The 15,904-nt window shown below is 54.2% G+C and overlaps 1 protein-coding gene across 3 annotated transcripts; it reads left to right on the top strand.

Annotated features, from left to right (window-relative positions):
• The first annotated feature begins 67 nt into the window (after nt 1-67).
• CSTF1 (cleavage stimulation factor subunit 1) lies at nt 68-10,850 on the top strand. 3 transcript variants are annotated; one of them, XM_045833526.1, is made up of 6 exons: nt 68-218; nt 2,617-2,817; nt 4,103-4,380; nt 4,518-4,715; nt 5,417-5,807; nt 8,482-10,850. In XM_045833526.1, the coding sequence occupies exons 2-6, from the start codon at nt 2,649-2,651 to the stop codon at nt 8,739-8,741; spliced, it is 1,296 nt and encodes a 431-aa protein (XP_045689482.1). In that variant the 5' UTR covers nt 68-218; nt 2,617-2,648; the 3' UTR covers nt 8,742-10,850. The 3 variants fall into 3 exon arrangements, with proteins under 3 accessions (XP_045689482.1, XP_045689480.1, XP_045689481.1); XM_045833524.1 differs by having other exon boundaries at nt 68-224; XM_045833525.1 differs by lacking the exon at nt 68-218 and adding an exon at nt 273-394.
• The last annotated feature ends 5,054 nt before the right edge of the window (nt 10,851-15,904 follow it).

The raw sequence follows: 15,904 nt of genomic DNA, 5'->3' as shown, positions 1-15,904 counted from the left end.
GGATTGAGTCACGTCCAAGGAAAGCAGACAGCGCGCGCAGGCGCCCTTGCTCCGTAAGAACCCGGAAGTGGGGGAGCCAACGGCCTGCCAGTCTCGTGGAGGTTCTAGCGCCAGCGCTGCTCTCAGGGACGTGCTATCATCTGTGAGATAGAAGCCCCTTGGCGTCAGGGTCGCCTCGTAGGAGATAAAGTCGAAGGAAGTGAAGGAAACTTTCAAAGGTGCCAGTAAGTAATATGGCGAGACAGGCGAGTGAGAGTGGGCCGATCGATAGCGCAGCGCTCGGCGCGGCGTCCTTTGCTCGTGCGCAGTGGATGTGCGCCCAGAGTGATCGATCGGGCAGGGTCCTCGCCTCCATTTTTCTACAAGAGCGGGAGACTGAGAGCTGGACTATCGGGTACTGGGGGCCCGGGATCCGTGGAGAGCGGCTGGGGCGGTCGGGCTGAAGCCTTTGGGAGATCACGGGAAGGACTGGAGTGGGGCAGGAGGGGGTGATGGTGAGCGGGAAGGCGTGCGTCCTGCGTTGCCAGGCTGGGCCTGAGCCCTCCCTCCCTCACTGCATCCTTAGTTCACATCTGTGCCGGGATGGTAGCGGAGCGCCCGGGAAGGGGCTGTGTTCTCTCTCGGGTCCGTCTTCCACCTCCGAAGATAACCACTTCTGGGTTGGGTTCGTCTGTCCTCGGCGTCCTCACCTGCAATTGGGGGGTGGTAATTAGGCGCTTAGTAGCCGGGCGAGATCAGCGTTTTGTGGGAGTTGAGAGGCGGGGTTCCTCCTTTCTTTGCTTTTTATACTCTGTCTGTACACCCCCTCGATGCTTCTGGCACGTGTGAATGAGACGGCATGGAATAGCGGTTAAGTGCTGGGCTCTGATAGGGACGATCCTGGCGGCCACTCTCACCTTGCACGAGTTACTCAGCCACGTTTTATTTACTATCAGTGGATTTCTTAACGTCTTTGATCCAGTTTCATCCTCTCTGTCGAGTCCTAGTGTTGTGTACACAAGCATAGATTTGTATGCATTTGTTTCTGCGTGTACTTTGATTTTATGCAGTGAGCTACTGCTCCCTTCGAAAGTTCTTATTAGCATGGTGTCTGGCAAGTGCTTAGTAAGTGTTAGCTGTTGTCATTAACACCCATCAGTACTGCGCAATAAGATTCGGGCTCGGGCTGGGGGGTCAAATAGCCTGGGTGAAGATCCAGGCTCTGCCATTTACAAGCTGTTTGATCCTGGGTGAGTTAACCACTCTGGGCCTCAGTTGCCCATCTCCTAAATGGGATGAAACGAGGACTGAATGAGGTAATGCGTATCAATGACCTGCACAGTGTGCATCTTCTACTGTACTGAGTGTCCCATAATGCATAGCTAGTGTGTTGTTAAGTTAAGGGGCCGGACAGGGAGTGGTCAGGAACAGCAGCCTCCGGAGTCGGACCACCTGCTTCCCAGCCCTGGTCCGCCCAGGCACGAATGGTGAGCCCCTGGGCAGGTTCTTTCCCCTCCTCATCTGCGAGCAGGGTTGTACAGGACCTTCTTGATTGGATGGTGTTCAGGATTCAGATAAAACATAAACACTCAGGAATGGATAGTTGTTCTCATGATCAGGAGCCTCAGTAATTCTCCAGAGGGAGCTGTGTAGTTAGAAGACACGGTTTTCCAAACCCTCTCCTCTAACACCCCCCTTCCAGAATCACCCCCGTAAAGCACAGCAGTACTGGGGGTGCTGGTGTTGCTGCCCACTCAGTCCTCTCCTTTCTCACAGTCATCTCCCCCGCGCTCTCACCTCCGTTGTCTTCTCTGCCGCAGCCACCTCTCTGCGTGTGGCTTTTGCTTATTGCTGTCTCCAGGCTCCCCCAGCCTTCGGGTATCGGTCCTGAGGTGCGCATACGTGCAGACACTGGCTTGACCATCAAATTGTCTCATGTTCTCCATTTAGAGTCCTTTTTCCCCACAAACCAAAAACTTACCGTCTACCATTTTCTGTTTCACTTTCCAAGACCGAGGGAGAACTTGGCCACCTGTAAATAAATGAAAGTGCTTTCCTTCAGATTTTTAATTTTTTCTTCTTCTTTTTTATTATTGTTTTGGCCATATTTATTTGCCAATATTTTATGAAGCAATTCACTCTTTCCAAAGCATTTAAGTTTTCATAGCATAGTAGGTTTTTTGCCCTCACCTTTTGATTTACCACCTAAATCTATAACTTAGCCTCAGTTGCTTTAGAACGAGCCTGAACAGAACTGACCTCAGTAAACGCACAGCTCGGCTGGTGGAAACAGTCGTGTCTGGACACCCAGCGACAGCCCCTGGCTTACCTGTTGCAAACCCCAGCTGATGTTTTATCAACAGAAGAAGTGGAGGACTCTGGGAGAGCAGGGAAGAATAGAAACGCGGGTGGGTAGTTCGATCAGTCAGCTGGCGTGACCTGAGTGACCTCTGTGTGCCCCGCCCTGTGTGCCTTCACTGACGTGACTGACAGCCGCGGACCCGGTCTCAGACGAGTCGCTGGGCAGAGGTAGCAGAGCTGGGGTGTGAGCCTTGCGAGTCGGACCCCATATCTGTGAGGCTCCTGTGATTTACTGGTGCTGCTCCCTTTCACCCCCTGCCTGTTCTCCCTTTGCAGCCGGCAGAGACGTTGTCTTCCTCTCCTCCGAGATGTACAGGACCAAAGTGGGCTTGAAGGACCGGCAGCAGCTCTACAAGCTGATCATCAGCCAGCTGCTCTACGACGGCTACATCAGCATCGCCAACGGGCTCATCAATGAGATCAAGCCTCAGTCCGTGTGCGCGCCCTCCGAGCAGCTCCTGCACCTCATCAAGCTAGGTAGTCGCCCGTGGGTGCGGGTTCCCCGGCCCCGTGACGGGGTTGCGGATGTCTCACACAGCAGAGCTGTTCCGGACTGCTTCCGTGTGGTTGCGTCCCTGGTGTGCGTGGAGTGCAGCGTTAGGTGCTGAAGAGCAGGCGTGACCCAGGTCATAAAGGCTTCCAGCTGCTTCCAGCCTCAGCATCTTTGTCCGAACGCTGGAGCATGCCGACACTGGATTGCTGACTGGCCCCGAGTCTCAGCCCCAGTTGTCGGCCCAGGGTCCGCGTCGGCTCTCCGGAGATAGCCCCGCTGCCGGCCCACGCCTCCCCACGCACTCTGACGTGCGGTCTCGCTCCTTTCGTACCAGAATGGTCTGAAATTGCCTCGACTGTTCCGTACTGTTGCCCGTGCAGTCCATCCCTCCCCCAGCATGGCTGCACGTCCATCAAGACCAGGGCCTTTCCCCACCCGACAGCACACAGAAAACTCACCGAAACACACAGTCACCAGGCACGCTCACGCTCTCTGACCTGGCAGCGCCCGCTGTGCAGATCGGTCATGTGATGTGGCTCCAGTTGTGTTGTAAGAAGTGAAACAACGTTGCGCCTGGAGAGAGGTCCAGGAGAACTTATGCCACCGTTTCAGTAGTAATTAGTTATCTCTGGGTGATGGAAGGTCACTTTTATTTTTTGTTCATCTGCCTTTCTGATTTTTCCTGTGCTGATAAACATTGTTTATATGATGGGTGGAGCTGTTTTAAATTTGAAACACATCTTTTTAAGTTTATTGATTTTAGAGGTGGGGAAACATCGATTTGTGGCTTCACCCATCCGTGCATTCATTGGTCGATTCCTGCGCGTGCCCTGACCAGACTGCAGCCCTGGCGCACGGAGACGCCGCTCCCGCCGGCCAAGCTCCCTGGCCCCCAGCTTAAACACACAGCGATAAACTTCAGTGCATTTAACAGTATTCCTGGCTGAACAAACGTCAGAGCTGCTAGGAACAGGTCTCGGCACTAACAATATTAAAACCTGGAATGGGAGAAAGTGGACAATTGATAGAACTACTTTTTGGGGTTTCTGTAGTTATATTTCGGAGGCAAAAACCAGCTGAGGTGACTACTTACGGGAGCCTAACCTTTTGCAACCCATACTGCCTTGCAGGGGGTCGCTGTGCCAGCGCCCTGGCCACTGCGCCTATTTTGGTCAAACATTAGGTGTCATCTTTCCCAGGTTAGATCCCGAACTTTGTCTTGGCCTTTTAAAATGACGTTTTCCATGCCCTCCATTTTGCACCTTTCAGGAATGGAAAATGACGATACAGCCGTTCAGTATGCGATTGGCCGCTCCGACACTGTCGCCCCAGGCACGGGGATTGACCTGGAGTTCGACGCAGACGTGCAGACCATGTCCCCAGAGGCGTCGGAGTACGAGACCTGCTACGTCACGTCCCATAAAGGACCGTGCCGCGTGGCCACCTACAGCCGAGACGGGCAGCTCATAGCTACTGGGTCTGCTGACGCCTCCATAAAGATTCTGGACACGGAAAGGATGCTGGCCAAGAGCGCCATGCCCATAGAGGTAAGAGCTGCCGTCCCGTGCTCCTGTGCCTTCGGGGGAGGGGAGGGGAGGGAGGGGCGTCCGCCCGGGCAGGGCCGCGGGCGTGTCCTCGGGTCCGGCGGACCTCACACTGCGCGCCTCCTCTCTCGGCCGCCCAGGTCATGATGAACGAGACCGCGCAGCAGAACATGGAAAACCACCCGGTGATCCGGACTCTGTACGACCACGTGGACGAGGTCACGTGTCTCGCTTTCCACCCAACCGAACAGATCCTCGCCTCTGGCTCCAGGGACTACACGCTGAAATTATTTGATTACTCCAAACCCTCTGCAAAAAGAGCCTTCAAGTACATTCAGGTTAGGAATGTGGGGGAAGTCGTTTTACGTTTTTCTTTTCTTAAATAAAATGAGCGGTTGTGTGACTACTCTCTTTTTAGAAGCAGTCTCTGTACTCAGAGACTACAAATCGGGTCCCCAGGCCTCTGACCAGTGCCAGCCAGTGGCCTGTTAGGGACCAGGCCTCCAGGGAAGCTAGCCTGAGCCCTGCCCCCTACCCCTGCCCCCGCCTCCCGCCTCCCGCCTCCCCGGTTGTAGGAAAACCAGTCCCTGGTACCAAAAAGGTTGGGGCCAGCGCTGTAACACCCGAGCGCGGTGACAGGGACGTGTGCCACAGGGGGCGCGCGGGTCGGTCCGCTGGCAGGTAGTTCGCGTGCCGTCGTGCGCCCACGTCCCCGGCCAGTCGGGACTGCTGCTGGCTCAGCTGGTGCAGCGGGGGCCGGGGTGTGTCCCCCTCAGGGTCGCAGGTCCCTGTTTAAAAGGACGCACCGCCAGCTTCACTGCAGTACGACCTAGAGGAACAAACACTGTGCAGCTGACGCTCTCGGGCGTTTGCTGGAAGTGACAGTGGGCGCCTTAAAGTGCTTCGTCCCTTCTCATGCCTGCGTCGTCCCCCATCCTCGTGCCCCGGGCTCTTCGCTCAGACCGAGCGTTTCCCACCCCGTCTCTGGAGGGAGCCATCGCGCGGTCGGCGGTGTAACGGCCGTGTCTCTGCCCCGCAGGAGGCGGAGATGCTGCGCTCCATCTCCTTCCACCCTTCCGGGGACTTCATCCTCGTCGGGACCCAGCACCCCACCCTTCGGCTCTACGACATCAACACGTTTCAGTGCTTCGTCTCCTGCAACCCCCAAGACCAGCACACGGACGCCATCTGCTCCGTGAACTACAACCCCAGCGCCAACATGTACGTGACCGGGAGCAAGGACGGCTGCATCAAGCTGTGGGACGGCGTCTCCAACCGGTGCATCACCACTTTCGAGAAGGCGCACGACGGCGCTGAAGTCTGCTCTGCCATTTTCTCCAAAAATTCTAAATACATTCTTTCAAGTGGCAAAGACTCGGTGGCTAAACTGTGGGAAATATCAACAGGACGAACGCTGGTCAGATACACGGGTATGTGAGAAATTGACATTACTCAACATTATGTAGCATTTTTCATGTTCAAGAACTCATTTTAAATAGGGGACACCCAGGCGTAAACTAGGGTGAAATAGCTTCGCCGAGGCCAAGTCCGTAAGAGGCAGAGCTGGAAATAGAGGCACAGTTTCCTAATTTTGCTCTTTTCGATACCTTACAGCCTAAACTAGGTCTGCTCCTATGCGGGCAACATTCGAGAACCTGGTCCGTCTGCAGACGGTGGCCGGCCCTTCTCTCTGCGGTCCGGGCAAAGCCGCAGTGAGGGCGCGAGCGGAGGGCTTGGCCCGTTCCTCCGCGAGCGGGGGGGCCGCCCGACGTGCAGCCACGGATGTTCTGGCCATGGGTGTAAAGTGGGCCTTTCGGACAGGAAAACGCTGTTAGGTCCATTTGATTCTCACTAATTCTTGGAGCTCTCTGGTTGGCCACAGTTTTGCCTGTGAGTTCCTTATGACAGGATTTAAATTGATCCTTTCACTGGTAGTCTGTTCAAGTCTAGTTTTTATAGTGAATGTTAAAATAGTTTCTCGTTCCTCTGGTCCTTGTGGAAGCAGAGGCTGTTGTCTGGTAGGTGACCCCAGCCAGTTTCCTCTGGCGCGAGACGTTCATGTCAGGTGCCAGAGTCACCTGGACTGCGGCCCGACCCGAGAGCTCCCGAGGAAGCGCTGCTGCCCGGGCTCTGCCCGGCTGTTCCGTGGGCGTTGCAGAGAACAGATGGGAGCGCGGTGGCCGCTGGGCCACTAGGGTGCAGCACAGCCTCCCGTAGCTCGGCTCGCTGGAACCCAGGCTGGCTTCCGCTGCCCGCCAGCCCCGGGGCGGACGGTGCGGCTGGCCATTCCGGGGATGAGTCATTCCTACCGTAGTGGGCGGCTTTACTGAAACTCTTCTGTATGAGGCTACTGTGAAAAATAATCTCATTGCGATGAAAAGACTGTGCCTGTTGCAACAAGAAGGCATCGGAGTGACTCAAGTGAAGATGGGGAGCCTCCCGGGAAGTGAGGTGCTGGGCGGAGGGGCAGATGTGCGTGGCGCGCACAGCGGACACAGGTCCGACGTCCGGCAGGGAACGGGGCGGCGAACGCCCGCGCGAGCGCTGGGTTGTGCGCGTCCCGTCCCTGGAACCACACGGGCGGCGTTGTGTGGTGCCGCCAGACGCTTCAGGGAGTCACGTTAGCGTGTCCGTGCGACACTCAGGAGAGGTGGTTTGGGGCCCTGTATGAGAGATTTACACACACAGACAGGGCGGGGCAAAGGTAGGTTTGCAGTCCCTATGGGAAGTCACACGGGAATAACCCTTGTTCCACACGCTCACAACTGTAAAGCTTCTTCTGTCCTGCTTTTTGTTTGTTTGTTTGTTTGTTTGTTTGTTTTGCCTGCTATACCCACTCTTAGAAATTCCACCTAAAACACTCGGGCGGGCAGGCACACGCGCTCATAGAGGTGTCCGTGCAGCAGTGTCTGCAGCAGCGGAAAGTGAGGGGCATGCAGATGGCTCCGGAGCAGGTTGCTTAGTAACAGTTGTTGAGCACGCTTGCCCTCGTCTGATCCCCACAGCGGGCCTGGGGCTGGGCACCGTAATGGGACCCGCGGGACAGAGGAGGGAACTGAGACCTAGGGGTGGAGCATCACCTGTTCAAGGTTGCGTCACTAATAAGGGGTGAGTCCAGGTCAGACGCCAAAGTTTGTATTTTTACGCATTACGCTGTGTTGCTTGTTTATAGGTCTCCACTGCACACCGTTGAATAAAAGCAGCACGTGATGTGTGCTCTGGGTTACAGGGTATTCAGATGAGCGTGCGGCTCAGACAGTGGGAAACTTGGTCATCGAAGTACTGGCTGTGCGTGCAAAATTACCAGGCAGCTTCTATTTACATTTCGTATAGCACTTTGAAAAAGATTTTTTTATGGTTACACAAAAGCATAAAGCTTTCTTTTAGAGAGTGGATGTTCATGCATCCCAGTAGTTCTATTCCTAGGAATTCAGTTCTTTGGAACTAATGTGCTCTGTACGAAGAATGTTTATCACCCCATTACTTATAATTGGATACAAACTAAACGCCTAGCAGGAAAAGGTCTAAATAGGTAATGATGTTTTTAGACAATGGGGAATTTGCAGCCAGTAGAAAGAATGGAAAATGCGCCCAGCAGGGGGTTGATTCAAACCAGGGGTCCCCACCTCCGGGGCGAGGACCGGTGCCTGTCCAGGCCTGTTGGGAACCGGGCCACACAGCAGGAGGTGAACCACCTGTAAAACTCCCAGCCCCACTCTGTCTGTGGAAACACCGTCTTCCACGAAACTGGTCCCGGTGCCAGAAGGTTCTGGACCGCTGGTTTAAAGTACAATAGAAAAGACATACAATGAAGCCCAGCTTTGTATTGTTTTTAATAAGGTTTTTGTGCCCCGGAGTGCATCTAGGTTAACAAGGCTGCCTTACGGGGCGGGCCCAGGGGTGGTTCTATTCTCCGCGCGGTTCTAGTGTTCCCCAGACCTCACAGTAACGAGAGCTGCCTCGGCAGCTCCAGAACGCTCTTCCTGCGGCAGTGGGGTGAGTCAGTGGGGCCGGTGACCGGGCGGGGCAGTCTGAGCGAGGGTCCAGGTGTGGGCTTGGACAGCTCCTCCGGCTCCGGCCCCTAACCTCTCGGTCTGTGCGCAGGCGCTGGCTTGAGCGGGCGGCAGGTGCACCGGACGCAGGCCGTCTTCAACCACACGGAGGACTACGTGCTGCTCCCGGACGAGAGGACCATCAGCCTGTGCTGCTGGGACTCGCGCACGGCCGAGCGACGCAACCTGCTGTCCCTGGGCCACAACAACATCGTGCGCTGCATCGTGCACTCGCCCACCAACCCCGGCTTCATGACCTGCAGCGACGACTTCCGGGCCAGGTTCTGGTACCGCAGGTCCACCACGGACTAGGGCCCGCCCGCCCGTGGCTCCTCCCTCCAGGACTCTGCCCCCTCCCCTGGGTCCTGTCACCAGCTTCGGTGGCTAGTCCTTGTACCATCTGGGGCCGTCGGGCTGCCCCTGCACAGCCTGCTGGGATTTGTGCAAAAGGACCCTTTTTACCTTGATGCGGAATCATGGTGGAAAAAGGGGGAGCCCCAGAGCCATGCGGTTCTGCATTCACAGGTTGTCACAGTGTGACTGTCATCGGCTGTGTAAATACAGACTTGCTGTTTCTCTGCCTCTCTCGGTCACTCGAAGAAGGACAGAGCGCGCGTTCCAGGGCTTCCCAGGCCTCAGGTGGATTCCCGAGCACTTCTCGTCGGGCTCCTGGTCCGTCCCTGCCTGGGCCGCGCCCTCCCCGTGTGTCCCCTTTCAGAGCGCGTTTGGCGGAGGAGCAGGCAGACCGCCCGAGAACCGAGAGCTTTGTGCCCCATTAAAACCGCGTTAGAGAACCAGTCCTGCTCTGAAGTGGCGTCCTGATGATAAAGCTCCTCTCTGCGCCTTCACTGTTAACACCCTTTCACTGCAATGAAATTAGTGGCCGTGCGTCTGAAAAGTTACGGGAGGCATCCTTCACCACACCTCCCACGTCATCTCCTCGTTGCCTCCAGTAAACGTGTTTCTGGTGAGATCATCACCATTTGATGGGAGACAGGTTTGAAAAACCTGTCCCATCGTAACAAAATCGGGGGAGCCCCCTGCCCTCAGGTGTTGCTTATCTTCCTGAATGATTCATGTTGACGGACTTTGTTCTTGTGTCGTTTTGAATCTTACTTTTCAGCACGAACCTCGGCTGCTCAGCATGGAGGCACACTGAAACTTGTGTTCTCAGAAGATTTCTGCAGTTAACCAATTTACATGAGTTTCCTTTTTCTTGAAACTTTTTAGAAAGTGACAGTACCTCTGTGGACTCAGCTCTAGCTGGGTCAGAGAACCTATACCACTCACAAAGATAACTTCGGTTTATATTTATCCCAAATACGAATGACTCATGAGCTGGGTAGCAGCACCTAGAAATATAATCCGGGAATATTGGGTTAAAAAATATTAAATAGATTCATTATTTTATGTTACAGGGATTTTAAAGTTTTCTGAAGTTTATTGCATAAAAATTCTTTAGTCGTCCTTAAGGATGATGTTAATTCTTTAGTCTATGAAACAATTTTAAGCATTCTTAGCATGTTAAATCACAGCATTTTTGGTTCAGGTTGACAAAGATGTATGTCTTTTGCTGTGTAGTGTGTGAATTTTATTTTGTGTCCTGATTCCCTAGTATCTGAACTAGGCCTTCTATAGGTACTGCTTTTATAAGACTAAAAGAAACCCCCCTGGCCAGTGTGGCCCGGTTAGTTGGAATGTAGTCCTGTAAACCGAAGGGTCATGGGTTCGATTCCCAGTCAGGGCACATGCCCAGGCTACGGTTCGGTCCCCGGTCAGAGTGTGTGCAAGAGGCAGCCCATCATCAATGTTCCTCTCCCCCCTTTTCCGTCCCTTCCCCTCTCCCTGAAACCAATAAGCATGTGCTCAGATGAGGATTAAAAAGTAAAAGATTAAAAGAAAACAATTGACTAGGAACAAGGGTAACCAGCTCTACCAAAAAAGTTACCAAACACAGCTCCCCACTTTCTCTGACTTTTCTTTTGCTTCCAACCTCTGAAGTGAAGGGAGAGGTTTGGCCCGTCCCCGCCGCTCTGCGCACGCGCGCGCACTAGGGCGACTGCTCTGCGCTCCTGCGAGTCCACTCGGTCTTCCCGCGGCTCGTGACCTAAAACACTGATGCCGCTTTTTCCCGTTTGGGAATCGTCTCTCTCGGCGAGGGGTGCGCAGTTCCAGGACTTCTGTTTCCAAGACTGAGATACTTTTTTGTGTGTCTTCAAAATGAACTCTTTAAACTTGTTTTAAATTACATCAACGTTCAACAGCTGGTATAGATGCCAGAAGTATCACACGCACGTAACTCATTGTACTGATAAAACCCTGACACTCAGTGAGTAAGAACTGTCAGGATAAAAACTCAGAAGTGCTGTGTTATTTTTTAAAGCTATGTGATTTCTAAAATAAACTTTTCCTACATAACGAGGACTGAAAGCTAGTCGGTGGTTTCGGAGCTGGCGTCGACTGTCTCCGTGTTTGAATGTGAGCTCTCCTGGAGCGGTCGTGACTGGCACTTCTCGGGGCTCACTTCATTGCTCTGTCCCAGAAGTCAGCTCTCTGTGCAGTGCTTGAATCACCTCTGGCGGTGTGTTTCTGCTCTCCGCTCCCTCCAAATTCAGAAGCGAGGGTGTAATTCCATTTCTTTAGGTCGCTTAGAGAAACGTGCGTGGAGAAAGCTTTTGCTTGAAGCTCTGCTTTCCCTTGGGGGGCAGGGGCGGGCGGGGTAAGTAGACAGGCAGGCCTCCCTCGGGGCTACAGGTTCCTTTTCTGTGATGAAAGCTTCATCAAAATCACCCCCAGAATTCACTGGAAGCAGTGAAACCACTGAAGCGTCTTTTTTTTTTATAAACGTGACATAAACAGGCTGGGGCAAGGGCAGGCACTTCTGAGAGGGAGACTTGTTTCTGAAAACAGGGCAGGCCAGGTGCTCCGCGAGCCTTCCCGCTGCAAACCCGGGTGGAACGTGTGTTTAAGCTATAAATCCCACCCAGCACACTCGTGAACCCTCCTAGCCTCGTTTCCGAGCTCTGGGTCTTCACAGGGTGGGAACTTGGATCCAGGCCCGGAAGGGAAGCCCAGACCCCCAAGGGGTGCCCTGCTTGGCGGAGGGGAGAGGTTGGCCCCAACCAGCCTCAGAGAAGGGGTGTGGGCCCAGCTCTGCTGGCCAACAGGGGTCTTCTCGGGAGTCCCACCCACAAGCCGGCTGTCGCTCTGGCAAGAGGGCCAGTTCACGTTCCCTACGCAGCAGGAGAGACAGGAGCTGAGACCTGCGGGCCCCTCCAGGCGGCAGGGCCCCCAACACCCGAGGAGCACCTCAGACTGTCCGTGGAGAGCACATCTGGACCCAGGCCGCAGTCCACCCTGCTGCGGCTCAGGACCGTGAGTCCACCCCCGATGACCATGTAGGGAGTGGCCACTGTGACAATCAGGAGAGATGCAAAGTGTGTTATGCTCGGAAAGACACTGGAATTACCGAGTGCACGATCCTAAGGATGTTTGAAGAACAGCAGCGGGGCAACCCACATGGGCCCGAGGATCAGGAGACTTCAAAAGTGACCCAGCAGGTTGCAGCCACCCAGAGAGAACTTCTAGAAAACGTTCGACATTTCTATAGCTTCCTTACTCTACGCTTTTGCTCTTTCTCCAGCGTTTTCACCCTCTGCTCCGTAGCAGGGTTTCGTCTCTGCAGCCTCTTTCCGTCGCCTCTTGGTGAACTTGCCCTTCACCTTCTGAGCACCCGCGGTGACCGCTTGCCTGCGGCAGCACCTCCAGCCCTGCCTCTCTCCTTGTTCTCCCGGCCACACGCAGCCCTTCCCTCCCGCTCCGTGGCCCCCGACACCCACAGCAACGCCTTTGCTTTCTCCCCGAGTCTTGCTCCGATTCCTTCTCCCCTCAACCTTGGGATCGAGATTCGGGCAATCAGAATGGGTTATCGCCAGTTCCGGTAGCTGCAGGACCCCAGTGCTCCCTGCTTCGTCCCTGCGTTAGGGGATGTAGATGAATTCATTGGCCGCTCACGAGATGCTACTCTTACCCAAATAACTGTGTGTGAGTTACCTTCCTGAAGGTGCAATCTGCCAGACGATCAGTGATTGCACAGCGGCGGGGTCCGGAGTCTCCTGCCGAGCCCAGTGCTCTGGGCGTCCTCACGCGTGTCCAGCTGTGCTTGAAGCCTCAGGCTCTCGAACGCGGCTACTCCGGGGGCCTGAGGGCTGAGTCCTGGTGGAAACAATGGGGAAGCTCACGAACGCCAGTTCTGCAAACAGAGCCTCTCCCTGCACGCGGATGAGGAGCTACTGAAGCGACCGGACCCAGGAGGTTCAGCACGGAACATTAATCCAACGTGCCGTTTTCCGTAGCACGTTTGACGAGGGGAAACAACGACCGCGTTCCAGTGTCCGTGATGTGCATGGTTCTCTCGAACTCAAGCCGTTGCAACCTCGGGCCGGCAGGATATTACAAAAGCCGACCTGTTTCCTAGAATAGTTCACTTTTGCAATGTTTGTGCGCAGGAGAGACTCATTTGCCTTGACAAGTAAATACAAAACAGATCCCAGCAAAACGTCTAAGGCCTTTCATTCAGAAAAAGCGTGGCGGGACCCGGTGGCCGACTGAGAAGTCGAGCTCCTCATTCACAAAAAACACGACACCAGTTTCTCCGTAGGGGTTAGTCTATTTCATTTCAGGGCCAATAAGGAGTGTTTCCTAAAGAAAAGCATGCAGAACCAACTAAACAAACAACTAGAACAGGAGCAGAACCACAGAAATGGAGACCACATGGAGGGTTAGCAACAGGGGAGTGGAAGGAGGAGAGAGGGGGAAAAGGTACGGAGAATAAGCAGCATAGATGGTAGGTAGAAAATAGACAGGGGGAGGGCAAGAATAGTAGGGGAAATGTGGAAGCTAAAGAACTTACGACACGTGGACATGAACTAAAGGGGGGAATGTGGGTGGGAGAGGGTGTGCAGGGTGGAAGAGGGTGAAGGGGGGAAATGGGACAACTATAATAGCATAGTCAATAAAATATATTTTAAAAATTTTAAAAAGGCATGCAAAGGGTCTTTTTTTTAAGATTTTATTTATTTATTTTTAGAGAGGGAAGGGAGGGAGATAGAGAGAGAGAAACATCAATGTGCAGTTGCTGGGGGTCATGGCCTGCAACCCAGGCATGTGCCCTGACTGGGAATCGAACCTGCGACACTTTGGTTCACAGCCCGCGCTCAATCCACTGAGCTATGCCAGCCAGGGCTGGGTCTTCTAATCTACACTTTGAATTGGGGGCAGCCCTTCGGTTTGGCGGTGTCGCCGTCCGGCCCTTGCCCCGGGGAGCCGGGCAGACATGAGTCGGCCGAAGTCTGTCTTGTTTCTTCCCTGGGAGACAGGTTCAGGTTTTATCTCTGTCACTTCACCGTGTGACCCTCCAGCACGTTTCTCCACCCTTTTGTAGTCTTTTCCAAATACATACGAAAGTGAATAATAAAACAGAAACATCTGTTGGCAGGGGCTTGCTGAGAGGGGACAGAGGAATGACCACCACGGGGTACAGGGTTTCTTGGAGGGGCGGTGATGTCCTGAAATTGCACAACTCTGAATATGCTAAAAAAAAAATACTTAATGGGTGAATTTTGCGGTGTGTGAATTACTAAAGCTGTTGCACTTTCAACTGAATGTCAACAGTACAGAACAGCAGACTCCCCAGGGTTCAGCTCCTTGCCAGTCTTGCTTTATCTACACCTCTGTTCACTTCCCCTTTCTTGAATTATTTTGAAGGGGATTTCACAAATACTTCATCTATACATATTCCAGTGTATATCTCAGAGATAAAGACTTTAAAAAAAAAAACACTGTTCATAGCATCATTATACCTTAAAATAGTAACATCGGTTACTTAACATTGTCACATACCTAGTCAGTGTTCGAGTTTCCTAGCAAATGATTTGAGTTAGACTCCAAATGAGGCCCATGCATCGTGCTTTGCTGTGTCTTTTAAGTTCCTTAATCTTCAGATGCCACCCCTGTCTTCCCCCACCCTCACCCTTTGCAGTCTGTTTATTGTAGAAACTAGTTTGGGTTTGGGGCCAAATTAATTTCTCTCTCTCTCTCTCTCTCTCTCTCTCTCTCTCTCTCCCCCCCTCCTCCATCAGCCCCTCCGCAGGTGTTAGGGATATGTGACTTTTGTTTTAGACAAGAGTGAGTCATAGAGAAGGGACATTTGGGCTGAGCCGCTCCACCCTGTTTTAGAATTTTCTCCCGCGGGTCTATGTAGGGAAGCATCGGATTTAGGTTTCGTGGAGTCTGCCCCAGAACCATGAACCTCCGGCTCAGCTCCAGGGCTCAGCGGCACCTTCCCCTCCGGCGCTGGGCCACCCGTGCCACCCAGCAGAGCCAGAAGCAGCGCGCCAACATTTAACACAAGCCTCCCGCTGCTCCGTGACGCCCCTCGCCCTGCCAGGGTCAGAGCGATGCACATCGCGGGGTGCCATGTTAACGCCCCGTCTCATCCGTCAAGACTAACAGGGTCGAGACACTCCTGCGAGTCCCGCTGTCATGGACAACCTCAGCCTTTGTGACCCACTGCCCTGGCAGATGAGTCTGCAAGTTTTCCTTACGTGGAGCTTGCTAATTCCATCTCTCCTTTTTATTACTGTTTTCTGCACGCTCACGGTGTCTCAGCTAGGCACAAGTCTGCCCCTACACTGATCCGCCCCAGCTTCTCATCCCTGGCCTTCCTCGGACGCCTTGCGGAAGGGACTTCCCCTGCGCCCCTCTGTGCCCCCCCTCTCCGCAGACGCCCCGCTTCCACTCGGTTGTGAAATGGGTCTCCGTGCCTTCTGCGGGGTTGCTGTCCCCGCCTCGCTGTGGGCTCCCATCGGCAACCCGTCAGTTCATTGGTCTGGGAAGTTCACTTCCAACAAGGATAACAATTTAAAATACGGGTGGTTTTCATCGGCAGCTCCTTCCCAGCGCTCAGACCCCGGGGGACTGCACACAGGTCAAGGAGCAGACCAGCCAGGAAGAGCTGCTGTCATCGCAGGAAGGGAGCGGTGGGGGAGACAGCTCGCAGCAGGTGGAGCCTGAGCCAGGCTCGGAAGGATGGGCGCCGGTTTGTGCAAAGGCAATGAAAAGGCCAGCCGGCCCTGCAAGGAGTCTGTGCCCCTGCAGCTCCTCTCTGGATGCTGAGTGTGAATTTAGGGAAAGTCAAAGGACTCAGCAATAACGCTGAGCATTGTGTGAGCTCCGGCTGTGGTTTCAAGTACAGATGGTGGGTGGGAGAGATGCGAGAGATAACATGGGGTTGTAAGGACAGGCGCCCAGCATCGCCCGGTGCAGAGACGGTGGGCACTCGGGGAGTGTGAGCCCCTCGGTGCTGACAGCCAAGTCCAGGAGGTGGGCGTGGGGGGCAGGGCAGGGGGCAGGGCGGCCCCGGGCGAGGAAAGTGCGGGGCCACACGGTCCTTCGAGGCGGTCCCCTGCGCTCGT

The sequence above is a fragment of the Phyllostomus hastatus genome, unplaced genomic scaffold (assembly GCF_019186645.2).
Source record: "Phyllostomus hastatus isolate PE091 unplaced genomic scaffold, TTU_PhHast_1.1 phas_contig_17, whole genome shotgun sequence".
Taxonomy (NCBI): Eukaryota; Metazoa; Chordata; class Mammalia; order Chiroptera; family Phyllostomidae; genus Phyllostomus; species Phyllostomus hastatus.
The sequence above is the reverse complement of the archived record's forward strand: the minus strand, read 5'-3'. Positions and strand labels throughout refer to the sequence as shown.

What these genes read in the sequence shown, in the direction of transcription:
- CSTF1 (XM_045833526.1), top strand. Translation starts at nt 2,649, where the DNA reads ATGTACAGGACCAAAGTGGGCTTGAAGGACCGGCAGCAGCTCTACAAG. An exon ending in CCTGCACCTCATCAAGCTAG is followed by an intron (nt 2,818 to 4,102) that starts GTAGTCGCCCGT and finishes TGCACCTTTCAG; the next exon opens with GAATGGAAAATGACGATACA. An exon ending in AACGCTGGTCAGATACACGG is followed by an intron (nt 5,808 to 8,481) that starts GTATGTGAGAAA and finishes GTCTGTGCGCAG; the next exon opens with GCGCTGGCTTGAGCGGGCGG.